The sequence below is a fragment of the Chamaea fasciata genome, unplaced genomic scaffold, assembly GCF_029207755.1.
Source record: "Chamaea fasciata isolate MVZ Bird 193981 ecotype frontalis unplaced genomic scaffold, bChaFas1.0.hap1 SCAF_12, whole genome shotgun sequence".
Taxonomy (NCBI): domain Eukaryota; kingdom Metazoa; phylum Chordata; class Aves; order Passeriformes; family Sylviidae; genus Chamaea; species Chamaea fasciata.
The window spans coordinates 20426981-20444571 of NW_027094097.1; the positions used below are offsets into that span (position 1 = coordinate 20426981).

Sequence of the window (17591 nt, forward strand, 5' to 3'; positions counted from 1 at the left end):
AGAGAAGATGTTTCATTAGTTGGTTTCTGTAGTTTCAGGCCTCTCCTCTGGTTCCCAGGTTTCCACTCAAGTACAGAATCCCTGGAACAGGCAGTTCCGATGTAATTAGAAGCTTTTCAGCTCTCCCGGATTCTGCCTGGGTTCTGCTTGACGCCACACACACAAACTGATTTATTGCATGCTATGGCACCTATTTGATACCAGTACATGCAGAACTAGTTTCCCAAACTCCCTGGTTTCTCTAAACCATGCAGGAAGCCCAGCAGAATGCAGACAAGGAAGGAAGAGCCTAGGCTGATCATAGCTTTGAGACCACAGACACCTTGTCCCTGTAGCAGGGACTGCAGGACGCATCCTGCAGACAAGCTGCTTTATGAGCCAATAAGGTTGTAAGAAATGGCTGTATGTGAGTGAAGATCATCTAGTGCTGCTCTGTGCAATAGAGAGACAAAACTGGAGACAAATGGTCTGGATTCCCTTTCTGGTGTAGATCTTGTTCAAGCAGCTGCCTCCTCTCAGGGCCCCATTTGCTCATCTGTACCTGGGAGTGTTTCCCTGTCCCCCAGAGGGTGCTGTGGTTTCTAAACATGAAAAGCATCTGCTGTAAAGAAAAATCTCCTGGAAGTGTAGAAACAAATAAAAAGGGTAAAAAGAAATGCGTGCACTTCTGGGACTGAAAACTGCGAGATGCAGCAGAAGCAGGTCTGTGGCTAGCTGAGGTTGGGTCTGTGGCTAGCTGAGGTTGTTTTTCCTTGTCTCCTGTTTGTGTAGAAACCCAGTGATGTCCTGACTCTGCAGTACCAGCCTTTGGCTATAAAGAACACCTGCCGGCTGCCACTCGACCTTATGCTCTACTTGGAGCAGCCGTTTCAGGTCTGCAGTGAGGACCAGCAGCCACTCCCACATGGCCAGGTGAGCAGCCCCGGACTCCTGCAGTGGGGTTTGAAGAGGAGGGATGCGGTGATGCACTTCTGTTGGGACGTCCTTAAGTCAAGAAGTTTAATCTGTAGCGTCAGCAGTGGGATGGCCTGAACTGCATCAGCAGAGCTGCTGAAGGAATCAAAAACTTATCTGAGTTGAGAAGATCCACCCTGGCTTTCAGGCACAGGGAGAAGGGAGCAGGCAACTAGGTCTGGGCAAGCCATGCCGTGAAGGTGTCTCCTGGAAAGCATCCCAGCTCTCCAGCAGCCACCCCTTGTATTGCTGCTGAGCACAGAAACGTGAGCCTGAGGGAATCCTGGACTCGAGTGTGGTGCCCGCAGTCAGACCCTTGCTGTAAAGAAATGAACGATGAACTGAGAAGCCCATGCTGGTGTCACACTTGGAGCATTTACTGGTTCATGCTGTCAGACCTTGGGATGTCATCCCACAGGTGACTAATTATTGTTCATCTGCTTGCAGCCTGTGACAGTGGACGTAGGGCAGACCTGTCACCTCTACATCGCATTTGACCCAGCTTATGGACTGGATTTTAATAGCTGGAAAACAATGAAGATCCTGAAGATAGAAATGGTCAGGGGCCATCCTTATGTGGAGCGTATCACCCTTTGCGGGGAAGCCCACTTCCCAAATCTCCAAATCCAGCCCAGCACCCTGGAATTTGGCGGCATCGTGGCTGGCACGAAACAGGAGCGTTCTCTGGAGATGACCAACTGCAGCCCACTTCCCGTCAAGTACCACTGGTCATTCCAGATGGACGACCATGTGAAGAAGTTGAGGTATGTGCACCTTTGCCCTGTCCTTGAAGCTCTTCTTCCTGGTGTCCTGTTAGTACTTGGCAAAGAACAAAGCTGTTTGCCTAGGAGCTGACAAACTGCTTCTGCCTTGTCCTTGTGCAAATAACACTGACCGGCTGCGGTCAGGCTGGATGCTCAGGGAATAGGTTTGCCACCAATTTGGTGCTCATCGTGGTTTCCCCTGGGAAGGAAAGCTGGGGCAAAGGCTGCTTTCTCAGACCTCCGTGGCCTGAGGCACTGTCCACCCTGCTGAAGGGCTCCTAGTCCCAGCTGCCACAGTGCTGCTGGAGGCCCTTTTGGCCCCTTTGCTTTGGGATGGGTCCTCTCTGCAGGAGCTGCTCTCTGCTCCTTGCCTTCCTCCCTTGCGCTGTGCTGGAGGACGCCCAGAAAGTCCCAACACCAGAGAAAGAGCTACTTAGCAACTGGGCTGATGCTGAACCTCTTGTTACCTTCCCTTTCCTTCTTTTCTGAGACAACTCCTTTAGTGCCAGGACAAATTCTTTCCCAGGGGTCAGCTTTCAGTGGACACCCTGGATTCCTCACGACCCTCTTTTGTGACACTTGTTACTCACGTTGACTTTTCCCCACTGCAACATGTCCCTTATAGGTTCTGTACTGCTTGACAGCAGGACTTGTTCATCACATCATCTCCTATCCCTGCCTCTCGCTCCACTGCTTTAGAGTGAAAAATGTTGTCTGGGCACCATGGTCCTGTGAAGTTGCCTCAAACCATTCATTAAAACTAAAGACAGTGGAACAGATGATTAGGGATCTCTTGGGGGTTATGGTGAGAGAGCGCCTCATGCAGAAATGAAACCCAGCCTTAGATAACAAGCTACAAAGCGAAAGACAGTTTTTCTCTGGGGAGCAGGCACTGAATGCCTGTCTGGGAATGGAGCATCCAGGTTGTGTTTGACTGCGTGGGAAGCGCTTGTATCTCAGCAGGGTGACAGGCAGGCATGGCACAACTTTGTCCCTCACGTGGCATTAGAAACACAAGCAGAGTTACCCTGAGCACCTGCTTCAATTTAAAATGGGGAATGTGACCTGAGTCACCCGGGAGTGCTGGAAAATGTCAGCCAACCTCCCCAACACTCTCAGGGAAACATTCGTGATAAATACCTGGTAAAGCCGCAGAGTTTCTGGCGTTGGGCGCTGGGGGGGCTGTGCCGGCTCATCACTGGCTGGGTCTGCCCCTTGGTGCCTCAAATCTCCCCTTTTTCTTGCCTTCCCTGTCTTTTCCTCTCCCACTGTGTTTTTTTGCATCCCCACAAGGTGTTAATCTGTGTCCACTGTAGTTCCTCGCTGCGAGCAGTAGCAGCTGCCTGCACCACTGCTACCTCAGTGTCAGCCCTGGGCCACCTTTAGATGGGACCTGCTCCAGCCTGGATTGGGAAGGGCTGGATCAAACCATTTCTCAGTTCAACGCACCAGCACCCACCCAGGGGCTGCATCCTGAGCAGGAGCTACTGGTGCAGGTGTCCTTTCCTCCCACTGCAGGTCCCTGTTCATAGTTACGTTCTTTTCCAGACATGAGCTTTGCCCACCTAAATCCCAACCCAAACCACCGACGACGGTGTCATTCCCTTTGGATAAGCCGGCAACTCAGTGGAGACACTTCAAGATTAGAAAAGCGGAGGAGCCAGCCACAGCCCTGGAAGAATCACGGGATCTTGGCCAATCTTCAGGAGCAGAGGTAGATTTTCTTGTACACCTACTGCTTGCGTTACCTCCCTAGCTTGCCACCAACAAGTCCTGCTCGTGCTGACCTCCCTTTTTGCCGCCCTGCTGTCCTGTGCCCTGAGAGTGGGCTGGGCAGCAGGGCCGGTGGCTGGACATGGGGTGTGTGGGAGGGAGAAACAGGAGAGTTCTCCTTGGAGAAACCTGCTCAGATGCTGTGTTGAGTGTGGGTTTTTTGCCTTGTTTTCTTCACAATGTAAGATGAGGCTTTTGTCTGCATCATGATGATAGGACCTCCAGCTTCCTTCCCAGAGCAAGCTGTGATGAGTCCTGATCTCCATGTACCCTCTTCCCGACCCAGCCAGACGACCTCTTTCCAGATCTCTCTCTTCACCCAAGAGCTGGTATCGCAGTGGTGGCTCTGAAGCTGTCTTACAAAATGAGACTTTGCAAAGTGGCTGTCTCTTCCTCCTAGCATAGAAAATGGCTTGTTTTTCAGGTGCCACCACGTACTTGGGAGAAGTATTACGTCCCACCAGGGTTGGAGGGAGTCACCTTTTTCATGGACTTAGGGTACACTCCCCTCGAAACTGAGAAGGTAAGAGGGAATCTGTCTCACTCCCACTTTTCCAGTGTGGCAAGCAGGGCTGTAGCTCCCAGTCCCACTGGTGGCCCTCAGCATTGCCCACAGCGGGGCCTCACATCCCTCCGGACCCATCGCAAAGTGCTGCTGAAGCAACTGGTTGTTAGAGAGGCTGTGCAGGACATGTTGTAGGGCTGCCCAAGGACGCTGTGCAGCACCGATGGAGGGCATTGATCCCCTTGGACCTCATCAGGTGGTCCTTAGGAAATTTTTGCTGGAGCACGTTGAGAAAGCGGCATAGAAATCAGAGCGGGGCGGGGAAAGCATCAGGAGTCAGATGAGCTGGGCTGGAATCCTTCCCTGAGCTCCAAGAGCTCTGGCTCTGAGTCGCCTCCTTTTCTAAAAGCAGTAAGAAATGCTTTTTAAGGGCAAGTTGTGCATCAGAGAGAATTTCTACTGCCAGGACACATCCCAGTTCACTTTCATGTAGTGTATTAATTAATGCATTGATCTGCGAGTATGGGAGAAGATTTTCCCCATGGTCCCTCCACTGGTCACTGGCATGGATACAAGATGAGATTAGGATGATTCTGGCTGTGTTTGAGGAACAGTCCCCTCTGGCTACAGCTGCACTTTGCTCCAAGAAGCTCTTCTGCATCCAATTCCATGCTCAACACCTCAGTCTCTCCTGTCCTCCGTCCAGGTTTTCAGTACCCTGCCGATGTCGGGTGTGCTGCAGCCAGGAGAGACACAGCAGGCCTCCTTCACCTTCTTTGGCCTTCTCGACACCATCGCTCGTGTCACGGCGCTGTGCCACGTGGAGGGAGGCCCCACCTACAAGGTGAAGCTGACCGGGGAGGCCTCACGTGTCAGCTACTTGCTGAGCTCCCGGGAGATTGACTGTGGCTTACAGGTACCCCACATGTCCCCTGGCACAGCTCCCTGCCCTGCAACCATGGCCAGCGGGTTCCTGCCCGCCTCAGTCCAGGCCTCCCTCCCCTTCCCAGCCCCTTTGTTGGCCTGGGGCTTGGAAGTACAACCTTTGAGGGACAAATCTGGCATCCAAGCTGGTTTCAAATGGTCATCTCCAAGCCTCCCCAAAATGTTGAGAAAGGTACCCTGAGAAACACTGCCTCCTGGGGCAGGCAGGGTCCCAGTGGGGATGCTCTGAAGGACATGTCCCTGAGACATCCCTCTGCTGATCCATTCCCAAAGCCTGACCTCCAAGGAGATGCTCTTGTATAAAGCTCTTGCTTAACCCACACAATAATCAGGGGAAGAATTTGGGCTTCCAGTCACTACAGTTGCAGAGACTGTCCCAGAAGAATCCCCACTTCGCTCTTTTTCAGTTGAAAGCCCACAGGTATTTTCAGCTGCTGGCCCTGTCTGTGTAGCCCTGTGTGACTTCCTTGTTGCAGTATGTTGCTTGCCAATACTTGCGTGCAGGTGCCTTTTCTTCTGGAATGCCTGTCTTAGAAATGCACTGGCTTTTAGATACAATTCAATGGGGACAAAGTCATTGAAGCAAAAGAAAACTGTTCATTAGTAACAATTCAGCTGAGCCGGGTGTGTCTCCCTCCCCGAGAGCCGGGAGCCCAGCACACACACCCCTTTCACCAAAACGGCTTCTTTTATTCTTTTTACCCGGCCAGGGTGGTCCCTGTCCTCCTTCCCATCGGATGGTACTCGGGAACTTCCATTCTCTCTGACCGCCAACTCTTCTGTCCCCTCCCCTCTCATCCTACTGCCTTTTAGTCAGGTCTTCAACCCTGCCCCTCTCCCAGCTCACAGCAACACCCAACAACACGACCTGAACAAATCCAAACAATCCAAACAACAACACGCAAGAACCAACAACTTTCTTTCTTTAACCTCGTAACTCTTGGATTCATCTCACGCACCTCAGTGCCACCTCCTTTGTTTCTCCTGGCAGTTGGTGACCCCTGAGAGCACAGAGGGCCTGTGTCCCCTGGTTCATTTATTACTGGCCCTCACGTGGTCGTCACCACATGTCTGTGTGCTGCCAGAGCTCCCTGGTCCTGTGCAGGTGCCCTGTGCCTGGGGCTTGCCCAGCTTCCCAAGGGCCCGTATCTCCTCCCTGGTCCCTGCTCCCAGGTCTGCTTTCAACCCCGGGAGAGAGGAAGGAAATTCCCAGCACCAGGCCCGGGTCTGTAACTTCCTGCTCCTGTGCTTTCTCTCCAGATGTTTAATGAAATTCATCACACCACGGTCACCCTGGAGAACACCTGCAATATGGAATTCAACTGGGTGCTAAACCCTAGCACTGCAGACCAAGATCTGCCTGGTGTGTTTCTGGTCAAGCCCACCGCAGTAAGTAGCACAAGTGACTCACCCCAGCCCTGTGTCGGGTGGCCCAGGAGAGTGTGAAAGGGGAAAAAAGAGGGGGCGGGGGGGGGGAAGGGGACAAAAAAGTCAGAGGGGAATACCCCAAACCCAGCCATGAGAGAGAGAAGGGTGTGAGCGATTTCTGCTGGGAGCAGAGAAGGTCAGACAAGTGCTGTCCTGATAGACTCCCCCACGGCCTTGGCTGGCGGGTGGCTCTGCTGTCTCACGGCAGACACCGGCGGAAGGCACAAGTGTGTTGGTCACTGTCCCGTCCCGCTGTAAGGGGAGCAGAGGAGAATTCTTTTTGATAGATTTCTCGGGCGAAAATAAGGCACAAACGCAGCAAATATTACATCTGGAAATTGGTAAAGAAAGGGTACGGCCCCGACCAGAAGGGGACAGAAAAGAGAGCAGAGAGAGAAAAATGAATGAACAACAGAGGGAGTAACAGAAGCCAGGGACAGAGCGGTACCGCTGGAAGCCTGGGGCGCTGTGTCGGCGTCCTGCTCGGCGGCTGGAGCAGGAGCCCGTGTGCGGCCAGCGCCCCGAGCGTGCTGCCGCGGCGGGCTGGGCGCGCTCCGCGCCCGCGGCAGGCGCGGCGGTCCCGCGGGCTGCGGCGTCCGGGCTCCGCAGCTGCGGCTGGGCACGGCCGGCGCGGCGGCTGCTCCCGCGGGGCAACGGCGGAGCGCTGCGGGGCCGTGGCCGGCGGGGAAGCGGCGACAGCGGGGTAGGCAGGCGGGGAAGGAGCGGCTCTGCAGGGAGCCGGGCCCTCCAGGTGCTCCCGGCACGACCACAACCAAAAATGGCGGGGGGAAATTGGCAGCGTTAACTGCTTTTGTGCGCCGAGATTCCTCCCGTAATTCAGCCCTTTTGGGAAGACTTAGTCAGACGGGCAAAGTTTGCCCGGGCTTCGCGGTCTGCCCTCCCCCAAGGGAGAGGTCGCTTGCAGCCCCCCCGAGACGGGGCCTGCCTGCATCTTCTCCTTGCAACCTCCTCCACGCCTGGAGTGTGTTAAGGCTCCCAACGCGACTGCAGCCCCTGTAGTAATTTTTCACCCCGTGTCAGAAAATGGATTTATAACATATGGTGAGGCACAAATAAAAATGGAATTGGTTCCCCACTGCGGCGGTGCGTGTCCTCCCACGGCCGGCTAGCCCCGACACGCCCCCACACGATCTATAGAAATGTGGGATCTTGGCTGCCGACCTGCCCTGCCACGTTGCGAGTGCGGAGGAAGAAAGACGGGACTCTCAAGAGGCCTGACTGCAACTTGGGTTTATTGGTAGGAAGGAGGGAGCCCTCAGCCTGCGACCGGTGCTTCAGGGAGACCCTGAATCTCAGGAGGGAGAGGGTTTTATACAGTGGCTGGAAGCTCAGGGTGGGTCCACGTGCAACCAGTGGGGTATAACTGGGGAGTGTCTACTGACGTAACAAGCATTAACATTAAATACCAATGATCCGAAGGAAGGAGGGGAAAGCTTCCAATCCAGCCAGTCGCCAGAGATCTCCCTTCGAAGCTTCTGGACCCGGGGGACAGGCCCTGGGTGACTGGCAGGGTGGGAGGGTTTCCCGACGAATGGTGGACAGGTAACCAAGGCGGGAAAGGTGAACCAAACAGGGGTTGTATGTGGGGCAGGCTGAGGGAGAAGCTTACAGTTTGTAACAAAAGGGACCTAAAAATACAACGGCACTGAACCAGGGTACAAAGAACAACTATCTTACATTAAAACTCATGATAAAGATCACGCCACCGCACCTCACAGTCACTCTGGGGACCCCGACGGCTGAGATGTCAGGCTGCTGGCACTGGAGCGTTTCTGAGGGTCGCCTTACCCAGGCTGTGTGATCACACAGGACATTGTCCTTTGCCCTGCCTCCCCGTTGCCAGGGCTAAGAACCACTTACATAGCCCTTCAGTAGGCGTGCTGGTCCCTGCCTCCTGCAGCTTTGTGCTGTGCAGAGGCTTTGTGGGGCAGTGAGGGGGCCGGGGAGCAGCGGGGCTGGAGGAGCGATGAGAAAAATTTGCAGCGTCATCCCACCATTTGTCCAAGCTTCTCAGTCCTGCCTGGGTGTCTTTGAGCCGAAGCAGCACTCCTGCCTTTGTCCCTCCTTGCAGTGGGAAGAGGGAGCCGATTGGCTTTCCCATTTCTTCATGCCTGTCCTACAAGGGATGGGAGGAGCTGCTGGCCCTGCTGAGTGCGAGGGCTTCTCTTCCATAGCCAAAAAAGCCTTTTCTTGTTGAGGCGGGCTCTTGCTGGCAGAGGGCGAACCCCATGAGCAGCAGAGCTGTGCTCACATCACATCAGGCTGTGCTGGGGCTGCAGGCAGATGAGCTCTTGGGAGGACACACTGCACCCCCCGGGTCAGTGGCTCGATCTTTTGGGCACAAGGAAGGTAGGAGGTGTGAGAAGCAAAGCCCACTCATCAGTTAAAATTTCAAGAAAATTTAATATGAGACAATAGGGGCCAAAGTCAATAAAGCAGAAGGAACAGCACTGCCTGCTTAGCCACATTAGCTGCAGCCAGAGGCACACACCAGTCAACACAACACCCCTTGTATAGCCGGGGTATTGCATCAGCCCAATGCGTATTTACAAGCAGTTCTTTGTATTCCAACGTTTTAACAGAGTTCCTTCTCCGTCCGGCCTTTTTGGAGCATATGCGGTTGTCCTAGTCCTGGTCCTTTGTTACTTTTTGACACATTCAACAGGCTTCAATTCCTTCATTGGTTAAATGTTAATATTACAACAATTCTTCACCAGCATTGGTATCACAACAAAACATTTGAATTAAAAGAACTCTAAACTTCAGCAAAACTTCTTTTACAAAAGTCAACATTATAAAACATACAGTGTTTACTCTAACAATTGCAAAAGCCAACACTGTAATGTATTTATCATGATGGTGGTGTGGTTTGATGGCTTCTTGTAGATGAGAACCTGTCTTCTCAGCCTGTCTGTCCCCTGAACCATTCCCCATCAAACTCTGATGCATCCCCTCTCTCTTCTCCTGTCCCTGCAGGGCTCCATTGCACCTGGCGAGACGCAAGAGCTGAATTTTTCTTACGTGCCAGGATTACCAGGAGCCTTCAGCAGGACTTACCACCTCAAAGTGGGTGACCTGGAGCCAGAAAGTATCCGTCTGAAAGGAGAAGCATCCTTTCCCATGTTTAGTGTGAACCTGCCCTGGAACATCAAAGGTGGGCACTGCCTGTCTGCCTCCAGGAGGGGCCCCTCTGGTTTTGTTCCCTACCATATGCCCACGGGGCAGCTCGTGCCCACCTCCAGCAAGCCTGGAGGGTTGCAGGACTCCCAGAGCAACTCAAGCTCTCTGGTTGCCTCATGAGTCTTGAGCAAGGATCCCATGTGGTCTTTGTCCCAGGAACCATCCTGCAGAGCTTGCCAGCACATCTGGCAGGGTTCTGAAGGGTGATGGCTAGACTGAAAGGCTTGGGAAAGCTCTAGGAGAGGCTGGCAGGGCTTCTGGCAGGGTTGGATTTGTGTGACATTGCAGGGGATGAGATGCTCCTCTGTGGGGAGGCAGATGGGTGAGGATGCAGAGAGGAGCAGCAGCATCCACTTTCCATAGAGGGCTTGAGGGATTTCTTTCTGGAAGGAACCAGTGGTGGGAGGCAGGGACTTCCCAGCTTTAATGGGATTGGCACTTTGCTCACACTTCTCTTTGTGGATGTTTTCTTCCTTCAGGAAATGAAAAGTATAAGGAGCCATTGGAACGGCATGTAAAACAGCAGCAACAACCAAGTCAAAGGAAAGAATCAGCTGTTGTGAAGAAGACTCAGAGCCCGAAGACTAAGACCTTGAAGTCTCAGCCCCCAGTGACTCAGACCCTGAAAACTCAGGCCCCGGTGACTCCGACCTCAAAGACTCAGACCTCGAAGACTCGGAATCGGAAGACTCAGAACCGGAAGCCCGGCTTGCTTGGCTCTGGCGATACAGTAAGAACAGCTGCAGCCCAGTTTGGCACACGCCACCCTCTCCGTGTCACCTGAGGCCCTTGCAGCCCACAGCAGCTTCCTGGTGCCCTGATGGCATTTGGGACCTCCCTGCCCACTTTACAGCCATGTGTCACCTCAGCATTGCCCCTAGGGCTGCCACTCTGGTCATGGTCTCTTCTGGGGTTGCACCAGCTTCCTGGCTACCCCAGGGAGAGATCCTGAAGGCCATGCTCAAGGGATGGAGTTGATGGCGCTTTGAAGGAGATGCAGGTCATTTCTGGGGAGTTTGCTGGTCCCAGCCCGAGCCCTGTCAGATTTACAGACCCAAACAGTAGGTGCCTGATTGTGCCCTGGGACTGTGCTGGCCGTGCTCATCTCCACGAGGCACCAGCTACCAAGCTGTGCTTTTCAAGACACAAAGCTTTCAAGGCTTTCCCGGTTCCCTTTCAAGACAGCTTTTGTCCAAGCTGCCTTGGTACTGGCTGGGGGCAAGCAAGGGTCTGGAGCTCTGGAAGGTTCCTGGCTTGTCTGTCTGCCCGGCCAGATCAGCTTTGCCAACAGTGGCTGGGCAGGCAAAGGTGTGGGAGTGACTTCCCTGGAGATGAGGTCCTGGCTAAGAGCAGGCGGTGTCACGGACACTGAGCAGCCAGACAGGAGGACCCCACAGCCCCTCTCAACAGCAGCAGGGTGGGATCCTTTCTGAGACAGACGCCCAGCTGCAGATAATAATGGCAGAGAAGGCTGGTTTGGAGGTGCAGCAAAAGCTCTCATCCCATCCCCTGAAGAGCGGGTTCCCTGACGAGGAGCTGCTCCAGAGTCTTATCAAGTGAGTAAGGATTCCCATCCCCATCTCCAGGTGCCCCGTGGGGAACATCTAGCAATGTCTCCTTGTCCTGAGAGATCCTTGTGTCTGCACAACTGGGGAATAGCCAGGGACTTCAGAAAGGGTCTGGTCCCGGTGGCTGACAGGCTACGTCTGAGCAGAGGAGTGTCCTCCCTTCCCCAGCACCACGCTGAGCTTTGGACTGCTCAGCTCCCCACAGGTGTGGGGTTCTGTCCCTGCAGCTGAGGGGACCCAGCGCAGACCTTCAAGCCCTTCCAGGCCGCATAAATTCTGTCCCTGCTGACTAGCGCTAGAAGAGACAACTCCCAGCTGACGTCTTGGTTCCAACTAACAGAGCACACTAGACAAACGGAGAAGGGAACTGCACGTGTCAGCAAACACTTTAAAATCCAAACTCAGATGGCTCGAATCCTGGTGGGGTGGCAGGGCTTATCTAGGTTCCTTGGTCTCTTCCCTTTGCGCCATCATGATGCAGCACAAGCACAGGAGGCTTCCATTCAGGAGGAAGATGCTCTGCAGAACAGATCATATGATCTGGTTGCAGGGCAATGAAGATTTCCTGTGCGGGCAAATCTTTCTTCTAGGCCCTGAGGCAATTTCAGGCTCAGGCTGTACACGAGGCTAAGCAGTTTCATTGAGACCAGTGGAGGCCCAGTGTACTCACCTCTACTGGCTTTTCATGGCAGAGGAGCTGCAACCAGTGTCCATTTTAAACTAATTTTAGTTTCAGCTACCATGGGTGGCTGATAAAACCTAGGACCTGCACTCCTCCTGATTTCCCAAAGTCGTTGCCAGGTGGTCAGGCCTCGGGTTTCCTATGCTTGAGCTGAGTTTTTACAGCAATGAATACAGAATTACCCACTTTATTTGCATCTTCCATCCACCTGAAACTGTAGCCAGGCTGTGGTTTAAGGACTGTCCTTACTCCTTCTTCCAGCATTGAGCCGCTTGAGTATGTCCTGGACCTGGGGTCTGTATTTAAGGGCTGCACTGAGAGACGCACTCTGGAGATCACCAACCCTGGGGAGATGCTTTTGTCCTTCCGGATGGATGTGTCTGTCCTGCAGGACACAGGTAAGCAGTGCTGGAGACACTTCCTGTGGGCTTGAAGGAGGTGTCTCAGACAGATTAGCTTAAGCCACTGAACTTGGGGACGTTTCTGAGCTTTTTCTTCTCAGTGGCCCTGCTGGGAGCTTCAGAGTCTCAATTCTCCTGGCCAGCCATGCCCAAGGACCTGGCCTGCCTGTGACTGCCCTAACGCTTCAGTGCAGGGGCCAGATGGGCTCATCACCCCGGTCACCTCTCAGCATCTTCTGCCCTTGGCTCCCACCAGCATGAAGTTTCTTTGGGCACTCTGTGGACTTGTTTTGTGAACCAGTGGGGTCTGCTGTGTTTTGGAAGTGCTTTGTTTGGAGTTCACGCTGTCACCGCACTTGTGTTAAGCCTTTATTGAGGAAACAGCCTGTCAGATCCTCTGGTGGATGAAAAGAGGCTTCCAAAAGTGGCCTTGAGGCAAGGCTGTGCTTCCATCACACAGAGGCTCGCTGTGTCTGAGGGGTGTTCACAGGTGCACTCTTTTACGTTTTTGTCCAGGTCACCGCACGGCAGGGGGGTTTTCCCAGACTTCTCAGCCAGGACACCTGTAGGGCCTTAAACATGCTTATGACACATTTCATGTCTCTTGTGTATCTCAGCTGCTTTGTTTTCATCTGTTCAAGGTTTCAGTGTGGACCTGGACCAAATGGAGGACCTGCCTCCCAGACACACCGTGACATTTGAAGTGTGCTTTGAAAGTGCTTGCCGCCCACAGGGTGACGTGGATGTGCTGCTGCCCATCAAGGTACCACAGCTCTTGGGGCAGGCAGCAGGCTGGGCACCGCAGCAGCTGTCACCTGCACCCTCCGCTGAATTCCCTGTCCTTCTCCAGGTAGAAAAAGGCCCCACATCTCACATCCGCCTCCATGCCGCTGTCATTGAACTGTCACTCAGACTTTCAAAGAACACTCTGGAGTTCTCGGATACCCTCGTTGGGCAGTGCCAGACTGAGACAGTCCGGCTCTACAACTGGTTCCATGTCCCCTGCACTTGGTTTATTACTGCCATCCAGCCTGTAATGGAGGTAAAGCACGGGCAACACTGAACACGTAACTTCTTGGTTGGGTTTTCTTTGTGTCTCTTGCCCTTTCTACTCCTGTGGCTGCCTGAGCACTTGGGTCTACAGCGTGTTTGAGGAAGCTTCTGAGGGTCTAGATCAAGGCTGGTTTGCCTGGACCTGTTCTATTAGCTGATGCTTTGCTTTTCTAGCACCTTCACCCATTCCCCCTCCTCTGAGGACTCCAGTTCCCTCTCTGCCTGCCCTGTCTACAGGTTTTCCCTCCAGCTCTAGGCTATGGGGGCCACGCTTGTTGTGGCTGTGGGTGCCCTCAGCACCGTATCAGTGTCTCAGAGCACTGCAGGAACTGAGGCTCTGTCCTCGCAGACCCAGGAGACCTGACAGGATTCGTTTCTGTGCCCGGAACAATCAACGCAAACGCAGGACACCAGCCCTACATCAGAAGAAGCAGGCACTGGAGGATGAGCCCTGTCCCTTTGAAGTGATGCCCTCCGAAGGAACCCTTGAGGCAGGAAGCTGGCAGGACTTGAAAATCCGGTTTACACCAAACGAGGACGTGAGATTGGCAGGTGTCAGCCCAGGAGGCCGAAAGGAGGGCCTGGTGCCGAGAGTGTGCTCTGAGCTCTGCCTTGAAAGGGAGCTTTCTGCAAGCCCCGTACTCAGCTACTCAGCGTGGCTCAGTTCACCCCACAGAGCATTGCCGTGAGATGTGCTTTGAAATGCCCACAGGGAGCTTGCACAGAGAGCATCGGGGCTCTGTGGCTGCCTCTCGGCACACGGGAGGGATGTGCCCAACTCCCCTCAGCCTCCCCCTTGCCCGGCTGTATTTGCAGCTGCGACACTCGGTGCAGAGCAGCTGCACACCGGCAGAGGATAATCCTGGAATGGTCCGTCTAGGCTCATCCTGCTGCAGAACTGACAGACAAAACAGCCACCAGACACCTTCCTGGGCACAGCAGGACAGTCACCTGTAGTGCTGTGCTGCCAGCAGTCCCTGGGGCTCTGGCCTGCCTGCACAATCCCATGCAGCGGGGGATTCAACTTAAAGGATGGAGCGTTCCCAAAAGTAGTTTGCCTGTGGCCGCTGGGTCTTGGAAACTGATGGCCTGTACCGGTATGGACACAAGTGCTTCTGTGCCTGCAGACAGTCCCAGGGATCTTTTAATTGCTCAAGAGACATAACCATCTTGTGTCCGGCTTTGCCCAGAGCCAGACACTAAGCAGTGAAGATGATCCTTATTTCTAGCCGGTGAGAGCTCATTTGCCTCTCTCCTGGAGCTGGCGTTTGCCTGATGCAGCAGTGCCAGGACTGTGTCTGGACACTGTAACCCCGAGGGCCCTTCTCATGAGCACTGCACTCCTGCATGACTAGGTGAAAACATCTGACAGTCCATTGTAGATCCATCTGATGCCCAAATACCCAGTTACAGTGCACACCAGGATTTATCCCAGTTATTCGGCCCCAGACTACTACAGACGCTGTAGTCCCTGGCGTCAGTAAATACCTGGTGGTTTCCATTCACCTTGGAGGGACTGGGAACACCCTGACCTTGGAGAAAGCGTTGTATCTGGGGTCCTGTCACCTGGGACTTCATGGATGAGTTTTCTTCACTTTTCTCTTTTCAGAGGTCTTACAAGAATGAGCTGAAGCTTAACGTTTGTGAGAGCAGCAATTGCTTAATGCTGCACCTGTCAGGACAAGGTCTGGAGCCACGGCTGGAGTTCAGCCCCCCGGCACTAGAGATGGGATGGGTGCTGGTGGACAGCGACGGAGTGGAGGCCACAGTGGTGGTGAAGATCCCATGCAACTTCCCCATTGAGTTTTACTCCCTGGATTTTGATGAGCAGTACCTTGAGGAGGAGAAGGTGAGAAGGCAGGTCTGGTCCCCATGTACATGCTGCCCAAGCTTCACAGCACTCCAGCATTCCCAGGCTTGTGCCAGGGCGACGGAGGCAATCCCCAGGGAAAGCCAACTCTGCTGACATGCTGTGGGAGGACTTCAATAGCTTGTGTTGTTGGGAGGAAGAGAGGAGACAGAAAATGGGTTTGTTGAGCGTGTGTGATGAAAGGCCAGAGAAGGAATCTTGCGTATGGTTTCTCTTCCCTGCGCACACAGATCCTGCGGACGGCAGTGGGGTCTGAGTACCAGAAGAAGTTTCTAATGCCTCCCCGTGCCGTGGGCGAGACGCTGCCCCCAGAGCTGCTGGAGTACTATGAAGCCCAGAAGAGGCTGAATGCTCAACAGGGAGAGGTCAAGGCCATGGCAGAGGCTGAGGCTGAGGCCATGGGCGAGGCAGAAGCAGGTCAGAAAAACAGTGAGGGTTTGGCAGCGTCTGTTTTGACTGTGGTCGCAGCACCCATACACCCTGAACGCTGTCACCTTCGGGGAAAGCCCATGCTTTTAAAAACTGCCTGTTCCCCAGCTTGGTGGAGGAACTCTTGGGTGAAGGACTGTGGCATCCTCTACCAACCCTGAGTGTAGCCAAAGCAAGCTCCTATCTGCCTGCCGTAGACTGGGGAAATAATCGGGATATTCCACAAAGACTAGGATTGGATGAGTTCTTCAGCCAGTAGAACCAGGTCTAATATCACTGGCTCTTTTATATTTGCACTTTCCTAGCAACAAAAGAACAAGCTCATGTTGCTTTCACCAAGTCTCCTTTTCCGGGATCTGAGCAGATTGGGAGGATGAGGAGGATCAAAGGTAGGCAGGAGGCTGACCTTTTCCCCTGGTTTTTCACTGCAGCACATCACAGGGCTGTCCCATTCTATCCTGAGGCCATGGTGAAGGCGACTGGGAATCCTGTCTCTCGAGCTGTCATTCGCCACCTGGGCATTGACCAGTCTTCAGAGAGGTGTGAAGCACAGCAGGACAAAGGGATTGTTGTCATTGTCCACGGGCCACCCCTGGCAGGTATGTGAGCTGCAGCCCTGGGCTGCAGGGAGAGGGGCAAGCAGGAGAAATACATCCTGGTGGACCTTGGTGCTTAAGGCAAAGACCTCAGCCGAACAGGAGGTGGAGATGATCCTCCTGGCTCTAGAATTCAGAGCTGGCAACCACGCTCCAGCTGCCTCCCTCATGGCCTCCCCTGGAGGGACGCTTGATTTCCCCCTGTTCTTTTAACTTTGAAATCTTGTTGGAGATTTTTCCAGGGCCTGTCCCTGTAATGCCTCATGTGCACGTGTCACCAAGCAGTCCTCCTCTCTCTCTCAGGAAAGACAGAGATGGCGGCGGCCCTGTGTCACCATTACGACGCTGCTCCCTTGTCCCTTGACACCGTGGTGAAAGAGGCCATTGCCAATGATGGCAGCCAGGCAGGGCTCCGTGCCCGGGAGCTTTGCACCGAGGCTGCCATGGAGCTGAAAAGCAAAAACGAAGGTAATGCTGGTGAGGAGAAATGCCAGACCCAGAGCCAGTGCTTGAGAAACCCACCATGACTGTCCACTTCTGCTCACTCAGAGCAGCAGTTTTTCATTCTTTGCGTCTCTTAGGGAACATGGGTGAAGTGCATCTCTGGCTGGTCTTCAAAAAATAAAAAATCAATTTTAAGGGCTCAGTCAGGGATTCTTTGATATCCCCCTTCGCTGCCATGCTTGGCACGTGTTCATTTTTCTAAGGGTGGTGAAGCATGCCTGTCTCTTTCCCAAATATTTTCTATTTCCTCAAAGCTGAATCAAGCTTGCTTCTCATGGGCAGCAGGCAGAACTGCTGCCCACTTTACCAAGGAAAAAGCCTTCTGAAGTGGCTCATTAAGCACAAGAGGACTGACTATGAGTGTAACCTTGCAAACAAGAGGAAGGGAAGGACAGCCTCCCAGAGGAGTTTCCAATCAGAGACATGCTACAAATGAGCTCTTGTCTCCCGGGATTTACCTGTGCTCACTGTCAGGTTACACAGCTCGTGTATGTTGGGCTGTTCTCCATGTGAGACCAGAGACTTTTAGGAAGCTTACTGGGCAGCTGGTAGCCTGAGCTCTGCAGGGTGAGGCCAGACCTGCCACAGTGCAGGGGGAAGTTTTGCATTGCTCACTTTTGAACCTGGCTGGGTTGGGAGCTGGCGGAAGGAAAAGGAGTCTGTGTCCCAGCAGGGTTTTCCCACAAGGAGCATTTAGCTTCAGCAGAGACGGGTGGTGCAAGCGGGGCAGGGCTGCAGGTCTCCACAGGAGAATGCAGGATGGGTGCAGTGTATGGAAACAATGGTCCTGGAGGACAAATCCTTGGCTTGATCCATAGGGGAACTCCTGTGCAAGCAGTGTCACCTGCATGCACAGTTGTTAGGAGGGACATAGTGCTGGCTTTAAAATCAAGGATGGGATAGCGTGCTGGTAAGAGA

At 53.7% G+C, this 17591-nt stretch overlaps 1 protein-coding gene across 1 annotated transcript in view; it reads left to right on the forward strand.

Annotated features, from left to right (window-relative positions):
- Nucleotides 1-17591, forward strand: part of LOC136296100 (hydrocephalus-inducing protein homolog) — a 117564-nt gene that overhangs the window by 84827 nt on the left and 15146 nt on the right. The window contains 18 exon segments of the mRNA XM_066194923.1: nucleotides 772-912; nucleotides 1402-1718; nucleotides 3267-3432; nucleotides 3916-4014; nucleotides 4703-4912; nucleotides 6202-6330; nucleotides 9367-9544; nucleotides 10050-10180; nucleotides 10244-10300; nucleotides 11005-11126; nucleotides 12082-12218; nucleotides 12863-12984; nucleotides 13072-13268; nucleotides 13681-13813; nucleotides 14884-15123; nucleotides 15375-15561; nucleotides 16005-16172; nucleotides 16473-16646. Of these exon segments, the coding sequence (XP_066051020.1) occupies nucleotides 772-912; nucleotides 1402-1718; nucleotides 3267-3432; nucleotides 3916-4014; nucleotides 4703-4912; nucleotides 6202-6330; nucleotides 9367-9544; nucleotides 10050-10180; nucleotides 10244-10300; nucleotides 11005-11126; nucleotides 12082-12218; nucleotides 12863-12984; nucleotides 13072-13268; nucleotides 13681-13813; nucleotides 14884-15123; nucleotides 15375-15561; nucleotides 16005-16172; nucleotides 16473-16646 (2908 nt within the window).